The sequence below is a fragment of the Anolis carolinensis genome, chromosome 1, assembly GCF_035594765.1.
Source record: "Anolis carolinensis isolate JA03-04 chromosome 1, rAnoCar3.1.pri, whole genome shotgun sequence".
NCBI classification, from domain to species: domain Eukaryota; kingdom Metazoa; phylum Chordata; class Lepidosauria; order Squamata; family Dactyloidae; genus Anolis; species Anolis carolinensis.
The window spans coordinates 13,105,678-13,128,967 of record NC_085841.1 but is presented as its reverse complement, the minus strand read 5'-3'; the positions used below and the strand labels follow the sequence as shown (position 1 = coordinate 13,128,967).

Sequence of the window (23,290 nt, the reverse complement as noted above, 5' to 3'; positions counted from 1 at the left end):
TCGCATTCAGATATAAGGATGGTAGGCATGGTTTACATCCTAAAAGCAGAAGTGTATGCCCATCCTATTCATTTAGCCCCAGCCTGAAATGATGCTCCTGGAGAGCGAAAGAAAGGCTGTCTTTGCATTTGATTGCCTGGCAAATTTTGCAAATTTTGTACAAATTTCAACTCTCCACCAATCTGTTAACGATTAGAAAGCCGAAAATCAAAGGGCTCCACCTATTCTGCAAATTAAACTACCTGCTTTTCATAACCAAGGATGTCAAAAGGTCTACTCTTACCTTTAAATGTTTCTGCGAGGTGTATGTCACTTTCACCAATGTCCCCAACCCCAAACTGGATGACATCTAATTCACACTCCTCGTCCGCATCATAGGTGTCCAAGATGTTCAGAATGGCTTCCACTGATCCATCTACATCACCTGCATGGACCAAGAGACTTCATCAGTTTGAGTGTAAAAAATATTGTATCAGATACCTAAGACTGCTAGCAATGTGTGCTAGAAAGGCTAGAAATGCACAGTTCCAAATGAGTGGGAACTGAGGAATGAATCTCACATTCCCAGTGGATTTTGTCTTACTTCTATAAGGAAAAGAAATCTAGATACTTCCACCCAATTGACCTAAATGCTGTTGTGTAATTGGATGCAGGATCCACAGGCATAAATCATAGAATCATGGAATAATAGAGTTGAAAGAGACCACATGGCCCATCTAGTCCAAATGCCTGCCATGCAGGAAAGAACAATCAAAGCACCCCCAACAGATTTATTTACTTATTTATAGCATTTATATTACGCCCTTCTCACCCAGAAGGGGACTCAGGGCGGATCACAGAACATATACATGGAAAACATTCAATGCCGTTAGACATATGGGACAGACAACAGATAGAGGTCGGCATTTTTCCAATTTTGGCGTCCTGGAGGTTGTGCTCGATTGTGGTCACAGGGGGGTGCTGTCGCTCCATCTGCTATGACGACAAGACCTTGATCACAAACTTTTTCTCCTGTTCTATGATGGCTAGCATTTCTGGTAGTTCCTTTTATGGTGCCGTAAAATACCTCCCCGCTTAAGCGGCTGAGGGGGAAAAGGAAGAGGACTGAGGCTGTTATGAATGGTGGGAGTTGAAGTCCAAAACACCTGAAGGACCAAGTTTACCCATGACTGCTTTAGCAGGACACAGATCAGCTCCCACCTGCCCTATACTACAGATCTCACACAGGATATTTATAGGGAGAGGTGCTCCCTTTTGGGATACCAAGCACAAAACTATCCAGGCCAAGACAGACCCTACCTTTGATAATGATTGGGAGCATGTTTTTGTCGCTCTCCACCTTTTCTTTCGGTCGATTGGCCATGAGGTGCTTTCTGGCTTTGAACAAAGCCGCTCTCCTCTGTTTCCAGGTCAGGTTGACCAGGCCTTCCCTCTCCTTCTTGTAGGCCTCCTGGTGTTCCTTTTGCTTTGCTTCGATGACCTCAAGATCCTTCTTCACTTTCTCTTGCTGTTCCGCATATATCCGCCACTCAATGACCTCACGAGCCCTTTGCTTGGAACAACAACAACAAGGATTCAGAGGGATCTTGTAGCATCTTTCATACAAGCCTCAAAGATTCTACAAAATCCCTTTGCATATTAATCCAAACTAACATGGCTGTGGCTTTGAACAAAAAGAAGTGTCTCTCTAGTTCATAATGGATTGATCCATCTTAACCTATTAATTATCAATGGCTTGGGGTCTGCTGTTACTTTTCCATTCTGCAATTTTTTCCAATATCACTTTCCAATATCACTTTCCACCCCACATTATTTCCCAGCCTCCAGATCCCAAATGCAGATTTTGAGGAAGCACAAGGACTGTGACCAGAAAGGGGAGGGAAAGCAGAGCTGGGAAGGGACTTTAGTATAATCTAGCAAAAGTCATCTTTACATTTATAAGAGACTTAACAATCAGAACTTTATGGCAATAATAACATTATGTAACACATTTTTTGTACCTGTCATTTCCTAATTGGTTCTTTCATAAAAACATGGAAAAAGATTCTTAAACTGCAAAACTTTTGTTTTAGCAGGATATCCTGCATTACATTTTGCTATAGTTTTTCAATGAATAACTCATAGTCTCAACCAATTCAACATAGTTTGTGGCAGCCACAAAAACAAAGTTTCTGGAGTATAACAACAACTTTCAAAGTAAGTTCCTCACAATTAAAAAATAGGAAATAACACTTTCAAGCCAGGAACAGAAAATATTTTAAATTTTGTTACATAGTGTAATTATACTCAGATGTATATTGCTTTAAAACGTGGAGATTTCATGTATTTATTTAATGAATTTCTGTCCTACCTTTTATCCTAATGGGATTCATTGATATATAAGATGTAATTATCATATATATATCTTATATATCCGGGGTTGGCGACCTCAGGTCCTGGAGTTCCCTCTTATTATGAACAAAACTCCATTCTCACCTCTACTTCTGTCATTCCTTAGTATGTTGCAGAAGCGAATTGAGGAATGGGAGAGTCCAAAAGTGGCAGGCTAAAACAAGCCTCAAGCCATGGTTGATACCGAATGAGAAACTCCCTCCTGGGCAAACAGAAAACTGGGCAACTTGGAAGGCGCTGAACAGACTGTGCTCTGGCACCACGAGATACAGAGCCAACCTTACGAAATGGGGCCACAAAGTGGAGTTCATGACATTTGAGTGTGGAGAACAGCAAACCACAGACTACCTATTACAATGCAATCTGAGCCCTGCAATATGCACAATGGAGGACCTTCTTATAGCAACACGAGAGGCACTCTAAGTGGCCAGCGTCTGGTCATTGGGCGTTTAGTATAATGCTAAGGTTTTCAACTTTGTTTGTGTTCCTAAATACATTACAACTGTACCCTCGGTTTCGCTTCTGACATGTTAAATAAACAAACAAATAAATAAAATTCCAGTGTATGTGTGTGTGTGTGTGCGTGTGTGTATATATATATATGTATCAAGTTGATTGTTTGCCTCACATAACACAGACATGGGAAAACATTGGTCCTCCAGGTGTTTTGGACTTCAACTTCCACAATTCCTACTTGCTGTTAGCAATTGTGAAAGTTGAAGTCCAAAACACCTGGAGGGCTGACGTTTGCCCATGTCTGGCATAAGCCATTCCACTTTTACTTATTCTAGGAGACTGGATCACACAGCTGGTCCCTCTATAACAGTCTTCAAGCCTGGAAACATTTTTCCATTGGACAGAACTACACTTGTCAGGCAGCAATACCTCAGACTCAACTTCGAGGATTTCCTCTCCGGCTGAAGGCACCTCCTTCCACCCTACGATCTCCACTGGCATGCTTGGGGAGGCTGTTTCCATGGGGCTGCCATTTTCGTCAAACATCAGGCGCACTTTGGCCCAACTTTTTCCTGCAACCAGAATGCAGCTCTTTCTCAGAGTACCTCTCTGGATGATGGCAGTGGTCACTGGGCTGGGGCCAGATGAGGAGCGGAGAGGATAGTGATGGGAGGAAAGGGAGAAAGAAAGAAAATGACATATAGTTTCACATTTATAACTAAATGCACTCAGTGGCGCAGCTGGTTAGTAGCCAGCTGCAATAAATCACTACTGACTGAAAAGTCATGAGATCGATGCCCGGGCCAGAATGAGTTCCTGACCATTAATAGCCTAGCTCACTGTTGACCTAAGCAGCATGAAAAACAGTTGCATCTGTCGAGTAGAAAATTTAGATACTGCTTTATGCAGGGAAGCTAATTTAACTAATTTGCGACACCATAAAACTGCCAGAAGCGTGCGGAAAGGAATGCGGAAGTACTACCATCAAGGACTCGGTGTCACAAGTGGACGATGAAGCTGTAGCTCCCCCCTGTGTCCGGCATGAAGCCGGAAGCTGGAAAATGTTAAATTGCTTCTGTGTCTGTCTATATGTCATATGACTAATGGCATTGAATGTTTGCCATATATATGTGCATTGTAATCCGCCCTCAATCCCCTTCGGGGCGAGAAGGGCGGAATATAAATACTGTAAATAAACAAATAAATAAATAAATAAATACAGTCAGTGCGTAATTTCAATAGATGCTTTGGAAAGTTCAGAAGTGCTAATTTGCAGCATTTGCAGTAATTTTGTGATTACAAAGCTGGAAAGACCACAATATTAAATGCAAAGCAACTAATTACCCTTCACAAATAACCTATTGATTAAATTTAGAACACTGGTCGTCTCCAGTCAACACGATTGAACACTAGGATGGAGAAGGCCTATTTAGAAATCCAGAGAATATAAACATATGTATGTGTTCATTAGCAAATATATCAGTAATCACTGGATGGTGTATTTAATAAAACAAGATGTTTCTGAACCACTACTTTGTTGCAAATTCCATTGCAATTAATGGCCAGGGAAAGTGGAAATTCTGCTCTAGGATGACAAGATACATGGTGCCGATGTCTTACCCTTTCCCTTTATCTGTGCGAGACTCCACTATGGTTCCTTCCACCAGGCCTGTGCAGTCCGCCTTCAGTTCCAGCACCTCAGCAAGAGCCACGGTTGCCTCCGCTAAAGCTATCAAATTGTCTCCCTGTGGCAAACAAATGTCACAGGAACATCCATTAGTTTCAAGGTGAAGTATTGGTTTTGACCTTTAAGGCCCTACATAGTTTAAGTCCTGGTTACCTACAGAATAGCCTTCTCCGGCACAATCCACCCCTTAGGACACTTACTTTATCCACCCAGAACCCGACTGGCAAACATCACCCAGAAGACCTTTTCATCGGTTGTCCAAGACTGTGGCATGACCTGCTAGAAGAGATCCAACAGCTAAAAGAGCTATCAAAATGTAAGACCCAGTTGAAGACCTCGTATCTCTTCCAGCAGGCCTACCCAGCCAATTTTAAACTGTGAATTTTGAATTCATATTATTCGTATTTTAATCTTTGTTCCATGTATTTTAATATATGTATTTCATAGAAATATGTTTTAATATATGCATTTTAGATAATGTTTCATAAAGTGTTTTAACTATGTTGTGCCCAGCCTCAAGCTGCAAGGAGAAGCGGGTAAGAAATTAAATAACAATACCAATAACAACAAAAACAACAACAATAGAGTTAGGAATTACTGTACACACTCATGTATAAGGCTAGAAATTGTTGTCCAGAAATTGAGCCTAAAAACATGGGTTGACTTCTCCATGGGTCAATGTAAATAGTGTACCTTTAGAAAGGGGAACCATCATTTTCTCTGAGTAGAACGGTGAAAAGCAAGATCTTTTCACCATTTTACTGAACCTAAAAGAAGCACCGATACCAACCATGGCACTGCTTCTGGCCCTTGTTAATGCCTGGGCAAGAAAATAATGGCAGTGTTCAGGGGAGCTGGCCCTCTAAAGCAGCATTGATGCTTTCTCCTCTCCTTGACTTATCTATGGGACATAGCAAAATCCATCATTTTAGCCCCAAAACCTGCCCTTAACTTATACATGAGTATATATTGTACGACAGGATCAGACAAATGAAACTGAGTCAAAGGAAACTTTTAAACTTAAGACATGGGTTGCCTCGAAGGGAATTTAGGCATGGGCACAATTAGATGTCATATGGATTCTGTTTTAAAGCACTTTGATAGAATCTCACGAAGAAACATCACCGGAAGGAATATTCTCTCAGCCTCAAAGCAGTTTATTGTTGCTCTGCTTTGGAATGTTTTGAAATATTTGCAGTTGCATGGAAACAAAACCTTTAATCAGCATGGAAATCTATTATATGTGAATGTTTCACTTCACAGTAACAGCTTTGATAAACAGAAATTTGAAGACGTCTCTGTAGGTTTTGCGGGCTATTATTTTCCACCAGCCCTTATTTCTTATGGTGCTTTCCAGTTTCCTCACTCAAAATTACTTTTCATGAATGTCCTTACATATACCTCAATTAGTTTCTATTTACTGCTCTAACACCTGAACAGAATTATCTGATGGACAAATTGATACACCATATTTCCACCTAAACATTAGGAAGAACAGCAGGAGCTGTTCAGCAGTGGAATAGGCTGCTTTGAAGAATGGAGGAGTTCCCTTCTCTGGAGGTTTTCAAACAGAAGATGGGTGGTCATCTGTCAGGAGGGTATGGCTGTGTTTCCCTGCTTCACAGAATGAGGTTGGATTGGATGGCCCTTGGGGTCAAGCCCAACTCTGATTTATCAACACTGCACTACTTGGCTTCAGCTTTCATCTTTGAGAAATAAAACCCACTTTGTTCCTACATTTTCCAAAGGTGGCACTGAAGTTAGTTTGCGTTACCTTTAGTGCAGAAATATGGACAGTTTGAACATCTCCTCCATACTCTTCACAAACCACATCATGAGCCAGCAGTTCTTTCTTCACTCGGTCCGGATCGGCTGCAGGCTTGTCGCATTTGTTGATGGCAACAATCATTGGAACTGAAAAAGGAGAAGGGGAGAGGTTGACTGTTAAAGGCAGCCAGAGACCTTGAAGCTTCATTGAGCAAAAGGACTTTGTTTTCATCATTTCAAAGAGAGCAACTCTACTGATATGTATCTACAATGTGGAATTGGGGCCTAAGAAAGTCGGGGTGGACTACAGACTCAAAAAGAGAAGATGACTATTTATACAATATGAACAGGCACGATTTCCTGCAGCTTCCCATAGCAAAAGAAGTCTAGTGTACCTTTGGCATTTTTTGCATGTTGAATAGATTCCACCGTCTGCCTCATCACACCGTCTTCTGCCGCAACCACCAATATGACAATGTCAGTGACATGTGTCCCTCTTGCCCTCATGGCCGAGAAGGCGGCGTGGCCAGGAGTGTCCAGGAATGTTATCTTCTCCCCAGAAGGCAAATGCACTGCAAAAACAGAACAGAACAAATGGAAGTACACACAGTCCCTTTTTAACACAAGATACTTCACTCCATGTACTATTTTCACATGTTTTGCACAAAGGTCTGCCTTTGACAAGGATTTAAGAAAGCTAAACCAGCTTTCTGCTACTCGTTGCTCACCAGATGGTTGGACTACAAGTACCATCATTCAACTGACTGTGAGTGCTGGGAGTTTTAATCTAAAATGTCTGAGATTAAAAGGTGGAAAAAGGCTGGGTTAAGCTTCGATTTCTACCAGCATTAATAAAAATTGATTGATTGATTGATTGATTGAGCAGAGAAGTCTGCCACAAAATATTTTGTTTTTCTGCCATTCTGTTACACCATAAGTCCTCCAGAAACATAAATCTTTGCCTACAGCTTTGTTTGACCAAGTCTGTCTGTACTTTCATGTTCTACAGCAGGCCTGGGCAAATTTGGGCCCTCCTGGTATTTTGGACTTCAACTCTCACAATTCCTAACAGCCTATCAGTTGTTAGGAATTGTGGGAGTTGAAGTCCAAACCACCTGGAGGGCCAAAATTTGCCCATGCCTGCTCTATATTGACAAAAGTGCCCATTCTGGACTTGTTGTGTGGAGCTTTGATCTTCCTCCCCTCCGCTCTTCATAACTGATGGAGAGAGAGGAAACCGGAACAGTGTCTCACTATGCTCCATAGCTTGATGTTAAATTGCTGAATTGTCCTTTGACACCTTGGACAACTGCATCAGAGGATGTAACCCTTTCACTCAAGGAAATCCTACCAAGAAAGGCCCCGATATGCTGGGTGATGCCTCCTGCCTCTGTTGCTGCCACCTGAGTTTTGCGCAGGCTGTCAAGTAACGTGGTTTTCCCGTGGTCAACGTGGCCTAGTATGGTAACAACCGGAGGCCTTGAGGTTAATAAGGCAGGATCTGCTGGAGGCCTGGAATGAACACCATCACAATCAATGTTGCAAATGATAGAAATCTTTATATTGCAATTGACATTTTCCAGTAATCTTTCAATCAGAATTGCAGGATATAACTACAAGATACAATTAAACACACATCCTGCCTCCCCCGTTTCCTTACTACACAAGCAAGAGACTGATTCTGGATGTTACACAGACAGGCTAGAAACACATGGCACTCTTCCCTATATTTAATTCTCAATCAAATTATGCTTTTTTTGGACAACTTTCTACAGGATGCTGACCACAGAATTGCACTGGAGGGTCTACAAATGCCCAGAGAAGTATTTTCTTTAGCAATGTCTAAGGTCCTCCGGCACAATATGATCAACTTCTAATGACAACTGACCACAAGGTAATGCTGAAGGATCTAGAAATTCCAAGAAGAGCATTTTAATCAAATCTGTGAATGAACAAAACCTCAAAAGTTAAGCCTGCAAAAGCAGAGGGCCAATTATATCTTCTTTCAGGCTATCAGTGTATTATTAAATGACTATCACAGAAAGAGAGCACATGATGCTGATTGTGGGTGAATAAACTGTGTGAATGTAAGACATTGGAGTAAAAGCAATCAGTTTGACCTTACTGTCAAGAAGGGGCAGAGTAAGCTGGTAAGCATTAATATGATCTACAATTGCCAACAAAGCACTTCTGAACTACATCCTACAGTGGGCCTCATATGAACCACAGAGGATTTAGCATTCATCTCCTAAAGGAGGACATCACAATGTATATGGACTGAAAACATAACTGTAAAGTGTATTATTTTAGGCAGCGGGTTAAACCGCTGAGCTGCTGAATTTGCTGACTGAAAGGTTGGCGGTTCGAATCCGGGGATCAGGATGAATTCCCGCTGTTAGCCTCAGCTTCTGCCAACCTAGCAGTTCGAAAAAATGCAAATGTGAGTAGATCAATAGGTACCACTACAGAGGGAGGGTAATGGAGCTCCATGCAGTCATGCTGGCCACTTGAAAGTGTCTACGGACAACGCTGGCTCTTTGGCTTAGAAATGGAGATGAGCACCAACCCCAGACTCGGACATGACTAGACCTTATGTCAAGGGGAAATCTTTACTTAATGCTTATGATCAGTAAACTGTTTGGGGTTTGTTCCCAGGACTCTTTGTCCCAAGTACCTTATGAGAGTACCTTCCAAGCACAGAACAAAAAGCAAAGATCAAAACGGGGTGCTTTGATTTGTACATAGCAGGGGGTTAGACCGGATGGCCCTTGTGGTGTATTCCAACTCTATGTTTCTATGATTCTAGCTGAACATGAAAAGCAGCTGAAGGCAAAACAGAAACAAAATAAAAACACAATATGCACAGACCCAGCAAACACACAAAAACGCAGAAAAGCGGTTAACCAGAGTCATCACCTCTTTACAGCATCTTTGTTTTCTTTGATTTTTTCTTCTTTCAACTTGGCGAATTTGTACTTCATGCCAGATTTTTTCACGATGTCTTTGATCCATGCTTCATCTAAGACGGAATCTGGTTCCAATGAGTCCAAATCGACGTTTGTGTTTAGCAGTGCTTCATATATATGATCTGAATGTTGAAAAAAGGAAATTGTGTTGGAGGAGGATGTTCCGTTCTTGGAAAGATCTGCAGCCCACCTGAGGAAGCATCATTTCTTTGTCACAAGGTTGTGACATTGTCGAAGTAACACAGTTTGACAACATTTTAGCTGCCATGTGTTCAGTGCTAGGGAATCTTAGGAGTCGTAGTTTGGTGTGACTAAAAGCCGTTGCAAAACTGCAAGACTCAAAATTTAAAATTGTTTTATTTGATATCTTAATTGGGTTTTAATCGGGATATGATGTTTTAATTGATTATGTATTGCTGTTCAGTGTATTTGTATGAATTTTATATGCTGTACGCCGCTTTGAATCCCACCCACGGGAGAAAAGCGGGATAGAAATGAAGAAATAACAATAATAATAATAATAATAATAATAATAATAATAATAATAATAATAATAATAACAACAATAATAATAATATTCTTTGCTGACCACAGTCTTCACATGTTCATGCTTGATGTTGTTCAGCTGTAATATGCCCAAATATTTATAGGCCTCTGGCTGGTGACACTTTATTGTTTGGCCATTAGGTGCCGTGCCAAAAGATCTCAGTTGGCATTTGGAAACAATAGACATTGACAAAATTACGATCTGCCAACTGCAAAAGGCCACCCTGCTGGGATCTGCGCGCATCATCCGAAAATACATCACACAGTCCTAGACACTTGGGAAGTGTTCGACTTGTGATTTTGTGATATGAAATTCAGCATATCTATCTTGTTTGCTGTGTCATAATAAAATAATAATAATAATAATAATAATAATAATAATAATAATAATAATACCCTGTTTCCCCTAAAATAAGACATCCCCAGAAAATAAGACCTAGTAGAAGTTTTGCTGAATTGATAAATATAAGGCCTCCCCCGAAAGTAAGACCTAGCAAAGGTTTTGTTTGGAAGCATGCCCGCCGAACAGAACACCAGAGCATGTAGGATTGGTAAATGTACGTACCATAGAGTGTTGTACATAGAAATAATGGTAGTAACAAGAAATTCTTGATAGGATTCAGGGTTTGTCTGGTTATGCTGGTTTGTGATGACAACTACTGTACAGTATATAATGTTCATGTTTTTGTTCAACAATAAATGTGAATTCTGTTTCATGGAAAAATAAGACATCCCTGAAAATAAGACCTAGAGCATCTTTGGGAGCAAAAATTAATATAAGACACTGTCTTATTTTCGGGGAAACACGGTAATAAAATTCCATAGCACTGAGCCATGGTATAAAGGGGTGTCAAACTACATTAATTCTACAGTGTGTATATGCATCTTTCAACAAAGGAAAGATGTTTTCTCAAGTGGGCTGCAGGCTATGGAAGGCCATGGGTCACTGGATTTAGACCTTGACATTTTGCCACATTCTCATGTAAACATCACAATTCAGTGCATTTATTGTAATTGGCACCATCTTATTATGTGCATTTCATGTGGTGGAGAAATCTAAATGAAACCTGCTAAAAAAAATTACAAATGTTTTTTTTTCACACCAAAAATAAATCCGTTTTTTTTTAAAAGGAATGAAACAAAAAAAGTATCCAACTGGGATCAATTCGACAGCAAAATCTTTTAATTCAAACTTTTCTCAGATGAAAGCCCCTCAAGCACATCGGAAGCAGATGGCGAAGGAATGCTCTGGAGGATGAAAGGCAACTCATACACATCTCCTTCACAGGCCTTTGTGGTCATGGAAAGGCAGGAAATACCAAAACAATTAAGGGGCTAATGAAGGCCATGAGCGCAGCTACAGAACTCCAGAGTCAGCAGACATCAGGCACAGCCCCCTACTCTCTTTCTCCTGTCTCGGGAAGGTTGCGAAATGGAGAGGGCAATTAAATGGAGCAACACAAAGCAGAAAAGCAAGGGAAGACACAGCTGGAGTATTTGCGAACATCCTAATCCTGCCCTGGAAAACTTGAGAATCAATGAGTTCAACAATCAGCAGAGCAAACACGGATGATTACTTCATTCACGCACGGTCTGCGTTCTTTGTCTCAGAATCCATTTTACACACTGAATTGCACATTTGAATCTGGATTCATAGGTGACAATTATCCAGGAACGGGAAGAGCACCTTATATAGCAGGCATGGGCAAACCTTGGCCCTCCAGGTGTTTTGGACTTCAACTCCCACCATTCCTAACAGCCGGTAGGCTGTTAGGAATGGTGGGAGTTGAAGTCCAAAACACCTGGAGGCCCCAAGTTTGCCCATGCCTGCTATATACTAATGTATCAGTCAAAATACCAACCCAAAAAAGCTGTGGGAAGGAAGAGGCCTCACCTATGTCTTTCTGCATGGCTCTTGCCAGGTCTTCCACCGTCATCCTGGGCTTGATCTCAACTTCTTGCTTCTGTAGTTTTGGTTGCGTCGGTCTCAGTTTGACTTTATCAGATTTCTTCCTCTATAAAAAAGGCCAAGACAGACACAGAAGTGAACAGAAAGGGACGAGAAGAGTTTCCGGAGAAATTATGAATACTTTTAATTCCTGAATTGTAAATATTCAAGGCCCTCCACTTTAGTGGGAATTAGGGGTACAGGCTCTCTGCAAAGTGGATTAAAAAACGAATTAAAAAACTGCTATTTTTGTAACCCAGGAGAAAACCTTTCACAGTATCTCTAAGGGCCCTTCCACACAGTCATATAACCCAGAATATCTGCTTTGAACTGGATTATCTGAGTCCACACTGCCATATAATCCAGTTCAATGTGAATTTTATACAGCTGTGTGGAAGGGGCCTAAGTCCTCTAGTATAATTTTATTGTCAAGTTTGCACTGGAAAGTCTAGAGATTCCTACAGAGAATACATTAATAAAATCTAACAATAATCAAATCTGCAAAAGTTAAACTTGCAAATGTGGAAAGTTGTAAAAAAAAAAACCCTTCTAAAATGAGGTCAGTAATTGAAGAACAACACCGAGAAGACACGGGAATTCCAGACAAGGAACAATCAGGGCCAGCTAATCATCTCCCAATAAAGGATTCCCCCAGGCAGGAATCAGCCAGCTTTGAAGCTGCCAGGTTATTTAATGCTAATCAAGCTGGCCAATTGCAAGATTCACACTTGTCTCAGGCAGACATGAGTTCTTTCTCCCACCCTGGACATTATTCCACAGTTGTATAAACCTTCCTTGCTTCGTTTCTCCATATACTTCACAACCTCTGGGGATGCCTGCCATAGATGCAGGTGAAATGTCAGGAGAGAATGCTTCTGGAACATGACGATAGAGCCCGGAAAAGTCACAGAAACCCAGACCATAGTTTTGTTTATAAGGCTCTTAATATTGCTCAGTGATCTTTGAATCAGAATTACAGGATACAACTCCAAGGTACAATTTACACACATCTTGTCTCCGCATTTCCTTACTATATAAACAATTAAACAAACATGTTTATGAAGGGAACTATTTTGGATGTTAAGCAGACAGAGAGGAAATACATGGCCCTCTTTCTCTATATTTATTTTCAGACCGATTTGTGTTGTCATTCTTTTGACAAATCTGAAAGCTCTCAGTAACTACCAAGTCTGAAATCTCAGACCCCTTCTACACTGTCTTTATATCCCAGCATCTGACCCCAGCTTTAAACTGGATTATATGAGTCTCCAGCTAAAATTTTCCCATTGAGAAATGAATAATCCCACCTCCAGGAGCCTCCAGAGGGTGTGATTGCACTGCATCCAAAGAAGTGGGATCACATCCATGGAAGCTCATGCGAAAATTAGAAAAACAAACAAACCTAGTAGTGCTGTATGCTTGAAAGAGAGTAACAAAGCCTACAAAGGTGAGAAAACAATCTATTTCCTTTTGAGGACCTGAATTTTAACTCTAATTCCTTTTAGGGACCTGAATTAACCTTTTGATCACATCGGGTTGAGAGGCAAAAGGGAAAGGGTGGGTGCAGCATGCAGCAGCCTCTTCTGCATGAAGGATTTCAAGCTATTTTAGGTGATTTGATAAAATAAATTACAAGGCAACTCGTGAGTGTTCTAGTTTCTTTTACTCTTCCAAAAAAAAAAAAAAAAGGAAAGTACTCACTCCTCTCCAGTTTGCCAAAAGCTGAACTTGGTGAATTTAGACTCCATAGGTTAGCTTAAAACCCACATACTGTTATTTCTTTGGTGCAGCCACAGATCCGCACAAACGAAGGATGCATCTACACCAGGGGTCCCCAAACTAAGGCCCGGGGGCCAGATGCGGCCCTCGAAGGTCATTTTCCTGGCCCCTGTACTAAACTTTAGACTTATGGTTGACCTAAGTCTACCTGGTCTTTGGAAGTCTCTTTGCTTACCTATGGTCTTATGAGATCGTCTAGATGGTCTTTGAAGGTCTCTTTGCTTAGCTACGGCCTTATGAGACCATCAAAATGGCTTTTGGAGGTCACTTTCCTTACCTATAGTCTTATGAGATCATCTAGATGGTCTTTGAAGGTCTCTTTGCTTAGCTACGGCCTTGTGAGACCATCTAGATGGCTTCTGGAGGTCACTTTCCTTACCTATGTTCCTATGAGACCATCTAGATGGCCTTTGAGGGTCTCTTTCCTTACCTATGGTTTTATGAGATTGTCTTGATGGCCTTTGGGGGCCCCTTTCCTTACCAATGGTCTTATGAGACCATCTAGATGGTCTTTAGAGGTCTCTTTGCTTATCTATGGTCTTATGAAATCGTCTAGATCAGGGGTCCCCAAACTTAGGTCCATGGGTCGGATGCGGTCATTGACCTGGCCTCTGTCCTAAGCTTTAGACTTAGGGTTGACCAAGTCTGAAATGACTTGAAGGCACACAACAACAATCCTAATTTTTTACTATTTCTTCATAGTCTGGCCCCCCAACAGTCTGAGAAACTATGACTCAGCCCTCCACTTAAAAAGTTTTAGGACCCCTGATCTACACTATAGAATTAATGCAGTTTGATGTCACTTGAACTGCAAATGCTCAATGCTATGGAATCCTGGCTTTTGTAGTTTGGTAAGGCACTAGCCATCTTTGGCAGAGAAGGCTCAAAACCTTGTAAAACCACTCCCAGGATTCCATTACATCCGAACATGGCAGTTTAAAGTGCTGTCAAAGTGCATGAATTTCACAGTGTAGATTCATAGAATCATAGAATAGTAGAGTTGGAAGAGACCTCATGGGCCATCCAGTCCAACCCCCTGCCAAGAAGCAGGAAATCACATTCATAGCACCCCCGACAGATGGCCATCCAGCCTCTGTTTAAAAGCCTCCAAAGAAGGAGCCTCCACCACGGCCCGGGGGAGAGAGTTCCACTGCCGAACAGCCCTCACTGTGAGGAAGTTCTTCCTAATGTTCAGGTGGAATCTCCTTTCCTGTAGTTTGAAGCCATTGTTCCGTGTCCTAGTCTGCAGGGCAGCAGAAAACAAGCTTGCTCCCTCCTCCCTATGACTTCCCCTCACATATTTGTACATGGCTATCATGTCTCCTCTCAGCCTTCTCTTCTGCAGGCTAAACATGCCCAGTTCTTTAAGCCTCTCCTCATAGGGCTTGTTCTCCAGACCTTTGATCATTTTAGTTGCCCTCCTCTGGACGCTTTCCAGCTTGTCAACATCTCCCTTCAACTGTGGTGCCCAGAATTGGACACAGTATTCCAGGTGTGGTCTGACCAAGGCAGAATAGAGGGGTAGCATGACTTCCCTGGATCTAGACGCTATTCCCCTATTGATGCAGGCCAGAATCCCGTTGGCTTTCTTAGCAGCCGCATCACATTGTTGGCTCATGTTTAACTTGTTGTCCACAAGGACTCCAAGATCTTTTTCACATGTACTGCTGTCAAGCCAGGTGTCCCCCATTCTGTATCTTTGATTTCCATTTTTTCTGCCGAAGTGAAGTATCCTGCATTTGTCCCTGTTGAACTTCATTTTGTTAGTTTCGGCCCATCTCTCTAGTCTGTCAAGATCGTTTTGAATTCTGCTCCTTTCTTCTGGAGTGTTGGCTATCCCTCCCAGTTTGGTGTCGTCTGCGAACTTGATGATCGTGCCTTCTAACCCTTCGTCTAAGTCATTAATAAAGATGTTGAACAGAACCGGGCCCAGGACGGAGCCCTGCGGCACTCCACTCGTGACTTCTTTCCAAGATGAGGACAACGCATTGGTGAGCACCCTTTGGGTTCGTTCGCTTAGCCAATTACAGATCCACCTAACTGTAGTTTTGTCTAGCCCACATTTTACTAGTTTGTTTGCCAGAAGGTCGTGGGGGACTTTGTCGAAGGCCTTACTGAAATCCAGGTACGCGACATCCACGGCATTCCCTGATTCAGGCTATGATACAGCATCTGCATGTATATTTAATGCAGTTTTACCTCACAACCTCTGAGGATGCCTGCCATAGATGTGGGCGAAACGTCAGGAGAGAATACTTCTGGAACATGGCCATACAGCCCGGAAAACATACAACAACCCTGTGATCCCAGCCATGAAAGCCTTCGACAACACATTTAAGGCAGTTTGACATCACTTTAATTGGAATGCTGAGAGATGTAGTTTTATAAGGGCTTTAAGGTTTTGTGCCAAATAGTGCTGGTGCCTTTCCAAAATGACACATCCCAAGAATCATTGAGTTGGAACAGATTACAAAGGCTGTCAAGTCATGTATCAAGCATTAAGTCCATCTGACAGGGAGGTGATGCTTGGTTTGGGAAAACGTGTTTGAGATGCAACATCAAGGAAATGCAAAACCCTCACCTCTTTACCCCAAGTTCTAAAAATAACTTGATTAAAAATAAATAAATAAGTGATTTGTTGTACCACGTTAGCCTGCCAGGTTTGATTCCTGACAGGTTTCCCTTCCACGCTTAGTTGTTTCAAGATGTTCTAGACAAAAAAATCACACACAGACTGGTTCAAGCGCTCTCTTCTTTTGCATCAATCCTCGTTTCACCAGAGCCTGCAAACAAGGCAGGCTTTCATTTCAGGGGCTGGAGGCACACAACAGGAGTTCTTGGAATCCCAAATAGAGGGGCCGTTAATTACCTCCTTGGTGGTGAAAAGCCTGAATGGTGGCGCTGTGTCCGGCTGCCAGAGCGGAGGGTGCAGCTGAACCGGGCACAAGGGGCGGGCGGGTGGCAGGACAGGCCTCCACTGTCTTCGGTGTACTTTCCCATAAGCCAGGGAGTGCAGCTGCCGGCAAGCGCGGTGCAGCTGGGCCAAGTTCTCCAGTGTCAGCATCGCCCTGCCGCTCATTTCTTTTCTGCAAAGAAGAGCAAACATTGCTTCAATGAGTCGCTTTCCAAGGTGGACAGAATCTCCACGGAGAGGGACACAAAACGCATAGAGTTTGAAGAGACCCCAAGTTCATCCAGTCCAACCCCCTGCTGTGCAGAAACACAAAACACACTATCCATCTTGACACTATTACTATTGATGCAGCCTAGAATCACATTGGCTTTTTAAGCTGTTGACTCATGTTCAGCTTCTGGTCTGCTAAGGCCATATAAAAGGCTACGCTGCCATATAACATCCAGATAATCTGCTCTGAATTGAATTATACAACAGTGTGGACAGTAGACATGTCCAAAAAATCGTTTTATATCGTATATCGGAATTATTTCGGATTGTTCTCGCTTTCTGATACGCATTCCGAGACATTGTCTCACAGCGCAACCAGCAATGTAATTCGAACCATTGTTGGCCCATTCTCTAATTGTCTCTTAATGTTTCGTTAATTTTTTCCCCCCAATTTTTTTTAAAAATATATTTTTTAAAATATTTTTTAAAAAATTGTTTCTGCAACCTACCTTGAATGGGAGCTTAGCGCAGCCTAACTTGGCTGCCGCTCCCCGGCCAATCAGAAGCTTCCACGATGGACGCAAAGGTGGGAGCTAACATCCTCTGCATCCACATGGAAGATTGCCATACAAGCCTGGTGTATAGCCCAGACGAGCCATTCTGGGCTGGGTTTTGTGTGGAGAGGGTGGTGGTCTGGACTCCGTTGCTGCGAACGGAGAGCAAGCAAGCCTTGTGTCTGGAGGGAGAGGGTGAAGGGGCCCAGTCTGGCTGTTCCCACAGAGGGGTTTGGAGAAAGGGTTAGGGTTTTGTTGCTGGTTCTTTCTCTTAGCATGGGAATTTCTAGTTTTCAAAGTATCTTTGCACTCCTTGCCAGGGCATTGCTTGGCGTGGTGGTCACTGGTCCATTTCTAATTGAAGGCATTGGGTTGAGGCTTGTGGGATTACATAGCCAGAGACACCATTGATTTCCAGTGTCCTTGCTTACAAATATAGCAAGGGAATTTCTAGTTTTCAAAGTATCTTTGCACAACTTGCAAGGGCATTGCAAATTTGATGAGGATAGCTCAAGAAATGAGGGTGGGAGAGCCCTGTAAAAATCCCCCCCCCCCCGGTTCCTTTTTTTTTTGCGATTGCGCATGCGCGTCTGCCACTTTAGAAACATTTAGAATCATTACGAATTTTCGGAAATATCCGAAATATTTGGGTGAAAAAATTGGAAATACTTTCTATATCGAAGCGCCAGTGCCCCCTACTTTAGAAACGAGAATTGAAACATTTTTTTCATCGATCGGACATGCCTAGTAGACAGAGTTTACAGAGTTTGAAGGTACAGTAGAGTCTCACTTATCCAACATAAACGGGCCAGCAGAATGTTGGATAAGCGAATATTTTGGATGTGAGGGCGATCTGGCTGCGACATCTGTCACCCCATTGATCGCCAGGGTTGATAAGCGAATATTTTGGATAATAAGGAGGGATTAAGGAAAAGCCTATTAAACATCAAATTAGGTTATGATTTTACAAATATAAAAAGCTACGCTGCCATATAACATCTAGATTATCTGCTCTGAATTGAATTCTATAGCAGTGTAGACAGAGTTTACAGAGTTTGAAGGTACAGTAGAGTCTCATCCAACATAAACGGACTGGCAGAATGTTGGATAAGCAAATATGTTGGATAATAAGGAGGGATTAAGGAAAAGCCTATTAAACATCAAATTAGGTTATGATTTTACAAATTAAGCACCAAAACATCATGTTATACAACAAATTTAACAGAAAAAGTAGTTCAATACGCAGTAAAGCTATGTAGTAATTGCTGTATTTACGAAGTTAGCACCAAAATATCACGATGTATTAAAAGCATTAACAAAAATGCGTTGGATAATCCAGAATGTTGGATAAGCGAGTGTTGGATAAGTGAGACTCTACGGTATTTAGAGTTTTTAGCAAGAGAACTCTGATGTCTGTTGTTAATGTGCTTTCAAGCTGATGGCAACCCTAAAATGAACCTATAACAGGGTTCTCCTGATATGAGTTTTTTACAGGTGGTTTACTGCGGTCTTCCTTTTGAGGCTGAGAGAGTGTGACTTACCCATGGTCACTTATCGGTGGGTTTTTCCATGGCCACTTGAGGTTTGGAACCCAACATGCACATCACTACACCAAACTATATATCCCTGGATTCCCTGTGATGCAGCTATGATAGTTAAAGTGGAATCATATGGTGCATCTGCAGTGTAAAATGAATGCAGTTTGACACCACGTTAACTGCCATGATTCAATGCTATGGAATCATGGAAGCTGCAGCTTTATAAGGTCTTTCTCTGCCAAAGAGTGCTGGCGCTGCACCAAACTACAAATCTCAGGCTCCAATAGCATTAAGCCATGGCAGTTAAAGTGTCGTCAAACTGCATTATTCATACGGTGTAGATGCACCTTATAAAATATGTCCTCAAGAGAGTGTTCATATAAATTTAGGCACTCTTTAATACTGCTCTGCATAAGGCAACATTTTCCAGTAGGACTGTCAGAAAACATATAAGTACACGACCATTTTTCCTAAGAGCCTTACACAGCTTGCTGCCTTGTGGTGCCTTAAAGACTGATTTATTCTGGCATGTTCTTTTGTAGGAGAGCCAACATGATGTAATAGTTTTGAAGAATCTGGCAAGCTCGGTTGAAATCTCTGCTTGGCCATGGAAACCGACTGGGTAAGTCACATTCTCTCATTCTCTGAGGAAGGCAATGGCAAACCTTCTCTGAACAAAGCCTGGAAAGGAAACAGCACAATAGGTTCATCTTAAGGTTGCTGTAACAGATATAACGGTCTGAAAGTGGCTCTCCAGATGCTGGACTACAACTCCTTTACTCCTGATTAGACACCATGACTAGACCTGATGGGAGTTGTGATACAGTCACATCTGGAAGACTGCAGTTTGTTCTGTTTTGATGGGAGAATGGGGTTTGACTTTCAATACAAGGCTCTGCCATGGCTGACTTCTCTGGTTGGATTAGTTTGAATTCCTTTCGTGTTTGGGAAATGCTGCATTTGGTGGTCCCTACATAGACTTGTCCACAGCTGCATGGGATACAGAGAATCACAGAGTTGGAAGAGACCTCGTGGGCCACCCTCGTGGGCCACCCCTGCCAAGAAGCAGGAAAGTCACATTCAAAGCACCCCTGACAGATGGCCATCCAGTCTCTGCTTAAAAGCCTCCAAAGAAGGAGCCTCCACCACACTCCGAGGCAGAGAATTCCACTGCTGAACAGCTCTCAGAGTGAGGAAGTTCTTCCTGATGTTTAGATGGAATCTCCATTCCTGTAGTTTAAAGCCGTTGGTTCATGTCCTAGTCTCCAAGGCAGCAGAAAACAAGCTTGCTCCCTCCTCCCTATGACTTCCCCTTACATATATATACATGGCTATTAAGTTTCTTCTAAGCCTTCTCTTCTGCAGGCTAAACATGCCCAGTTCTTTAAGCCGCTCCTCATTGGGTTTGTTCTCCAGACCCTTAATCATTTTAGTCGCCCGCCTCTGGACACCTTCCAGCTTGTCAGCATCTCCCTTAAATTGCAGTGCCCATAATTGAACACAGTATTCCAGGTGTGGTCTGACCAAGTTAGACTCCTGCAGAAGTGAGAGGATCCCTCTTGTCCTTTGATAAATGTAGGATTTTCTTAGTAAGTCTGTAGATAGTTTGTAGGTTGTGTTTCTTCAACAGCTTCCCTATGTGGTCAGTGGTTCCCTTGATGTATCTACAGACAAATTATCTACAGACTTGCACTGAGGTTGAGGAAAGGTTAAAGGACATATCAGACTTTAGGGGCTGTAGTCTGAAAATTGATAATGGGAGTTCTAGTCCTGAAAAGAAGAAGAGCAGATGCTGCAGTTTTTAGAAAAGTAGCTTTCTCCCGAATTCTTGGACACAGCATATTATTTGAGAATACAGAAATGCTGGGCCACTCTAACAACCACCATGTCAAACTATACAGAGAAGCCATTGAAACCCACAAGCATGTGGACAATTTCAACAGAAAGGAGAAAATCATAAAAATGAACAAAATCTGGCTACCAGTATTTAAAAAAAACCCTAAAATCAGAACAGTAAATAAAGAACAACACTCAGAAAACAGGGGAATTCCAGACAAGAAACAATCAGGGCCAGCTAACACCTCCCAACAAAGGATTCCCCAGAAAGGAAGCAGCCAGGCTTTGAAGCTGAAAGGCCATTCAAATGCTGATCAAGCTGGCCAATTGCAACATTCACACTTGCCTCCAACAGACAAGAGTTCTTTCTCACACCCTGGACATTATTCCACAGATATATAAACCCCACTTGCCTAGTTTCCAACAAACCTCACAACCTCTGAGGATGCCTGTCATAGATGTGGGTGAAGCGTCAGGAGAGAATGCTTCTGGAAAAAGGCCTGGTAAAACTCATAGCAACCCAACCCCACCCCCTTCTAAATATTTATTAAATAATTCTTGCTGCAAGGAATATAAGTGCTGTAAACCTTCTTGGAGAGATACGATTTATTTACAGGAGTCTTGATATACTTGAGATGAATATATAGGAAAAGGAAGTATGGGAAAAGTAGGGGGGTGTTGGGAATCCTTGAATAAATGTTTAATGTGGCCTCATACACAGTTTTATGAGTCATGAAAGTATATTGGATGAAATGCATGGAAGTATTATAACTACATTATCAAAAATTGCCCTTTGCCCAAAGCATATTCCCCTAGGCAGGAAGCAGCCAGGCTTTGAAGCTGCAAGGCAATTCAATGCCAATCAAGCTGGCCAATTGCAACATTCACACTTGCCTCAAGCAGACAAGCATTCTTTCTCCCACTCTGGACATTATTCCACAGATATATAAATGCCACTTGCCTAGTTTCCTACAGACTTCACAACCTCTGAGGATGCCTGCCACAAATGTGGGCGAAATGTCAGAAGAGAATGGTTCTGGAACATGACCTTGCAGCCTGGACAACTCACAGCAACTCAGTGATTCCGGCCATGGAAGCCTTCGACAATCCATTTGAATGTTTTAATTTCTGCATGCTTTTAATTATGTGGTTGTTTCAAATGTGAGCTGCTTTGAACCCAATTTGAGGAGAAAGGAGGATCTAAGTGATTATTTAAAATTTTTTTTAAAGTATATGGTTTTTTTAAAATGGTGAGTTACTTTGAGCCCCAATTCGCAGGGGAAAGCAGGAAAGAAATATAACAATAATAGCTATTAATTCAATATTTGGGTTTGTATGATTTAAATTGTACTGTCCCTTTAAATTGTGAGCTGCTCGAGTCCCAATTTCGAGGGGGAGGCAGCAAATGAATGAAGACCATACAGGGGGCGTGGCTATTCAAATAAAGGGCGAGTCTATTTTCATGATTTGCGGAGGGAGAGTAACACTTTCCAGGCTTCCTCCAATCCCATTTCTCGTTGCTTGGGAAAGCCCGCCCAGTCACCCTTGCCTCTTCTTTGAGGCTGCGATACATCGATAATACGCATGCGCACTTGATAGCTAACGCCTTCCTTGCGTGCGCATGCGCATGCCTCACTTTCCTGCGGAAAGGCCCAAAGGCCTCGTACTAAAGCAAGCCGCGCCTCTATTTTGCCTTTGCTTTCCCTCAAATTGTCTTTTTCATCCCGCCGCTCTGAATTACCTGCTTCTCCGGGGGGAACTGTTCAAATAGAGCCGCAAGACCCGGCTGAAAGGAAACAAAAATGTTTCTCGCGGCGAGTTTCTGAGGGAGGCCGCTTCTGGCGGCGCGCATGCGCATCACCTGGCCTGAAGCCTCCGCAGCCTTTTTGCCCTTCCATGTCATTCAGCAGCGGGCGGGGCTACAGAGCACGTGGTGCCGGCGAAGCCACGCCCATTTTGGGTGGAAGACACGAAAGGCTATTGCCCAGCCTTGGAAAAAAGGGAGGTTAGAGTAGAATACATTAGGAAAATAATTTACGCTAAGTTAATTCATTATTACTCATGCACTTTTTATTGATTTTATGCTTTGCTCAATGTAATTGAGTGAAGCTTTTCTATTTATGAGGTTTGCTTTTTTGCATTTTTATTCATGAATTTTAATTTTTTTGAATACTGTTATACTGCAGGTTGAGTATCCTTCATCGGAAATGCTTAGGACCAGAAATATTTCAGATTTTGAAATATTTGCACATACATAATAAGATATCTAGGAAACAGGTATATATATTATATTATAAATCTGAAATAAATATAAATAACCTTGCCTCCCTTTTGATCTTCAGGCAGCAGGCTAAACATGCAGGCTTTTAAATGACAATGTTTTAAAAAAAATGAATCAAGAAGATGCTATATATTATTATTTATTATTTGAGAACACAGAAATGTTGGACCACTCTAACAACCACCATGTCAGACAACACAGAGAAGCCACTGAAATCCACAATCATGTGGACTGTTTCAACAGAAAGGAGGAAACCATGAACATGAACAAAATCTGGCTGCCAGTATTTTAAAAACTCTAAAATCAGAACAGTAAATAAATAACAACACCCAGAAAACAGGGGAATTCCAGACAAGAAATCAGGGCCAGCTAACACCACCCAACAAAGGAGTCCCCCAGGCAGGAAGCAGCCGGGCT

The 23,290-nt window shown here is 42.1% G+C and overlaps 1 protein-coding gene across 1 annotated transcript in view; it reads right to left on the bottom strand.

The window, feature by feature from the left end:
* mtif2 (mitochondrial translational initiation factor 2) overlaps window positions 1-22,557 on the bottom strand; it is a 28,553-nt gene extending 5,996 nt beyond the window's left edge. Inside the window, exons 1-11 of the mRNA XM_008102716.3 lie at window positions 22,334-22,557; window positions 16,410-16,626; window positions 11,708-11,828; window positions 9,218-9,389; window positions 7,653-7,813; window positions 6,697-6,873; window positions 6,309-6,448; window positions 4,468-4,592; window positions 3,277-3,481; window positions 1,300-1,552; window positions 284-424 (exon numbers count right to left, since the gene is read on the bottom strand). Coding sequence (XP_008100923.2) covers window positions 284-424; window positions 1,300-1,552; window positions 3,277-3,481; window positions 4,468-4,592; window positions 6,309-6,448; window positions 6,697-6,873; window positions 7,653-7,813; window positions 9,218-9,389; window positions 11,708-11,828; window positions 16,410-16,619 — 1,705 coding nt within the window. The 5' untranslated portion in view covers window positions 16,620-16,626; window positions 22,334-22,557. The remainder of the gene's footprint in view (window positions 1-283; window positions 425-1,299; window positions 1,553-3,276; window positions 3,482-4,467; window positions 4,593-6,308; window positions 6,449-6,696; window positions 6,874-7,652; window positions 7,814-9,217; window positions 9,390-11,707; window positions 11,829-16,409; window positions 16,627-22,333) is intronic.
* Between the last annotated feature and the right edge of the window lie 733 nt (window positions 22,558-23,290).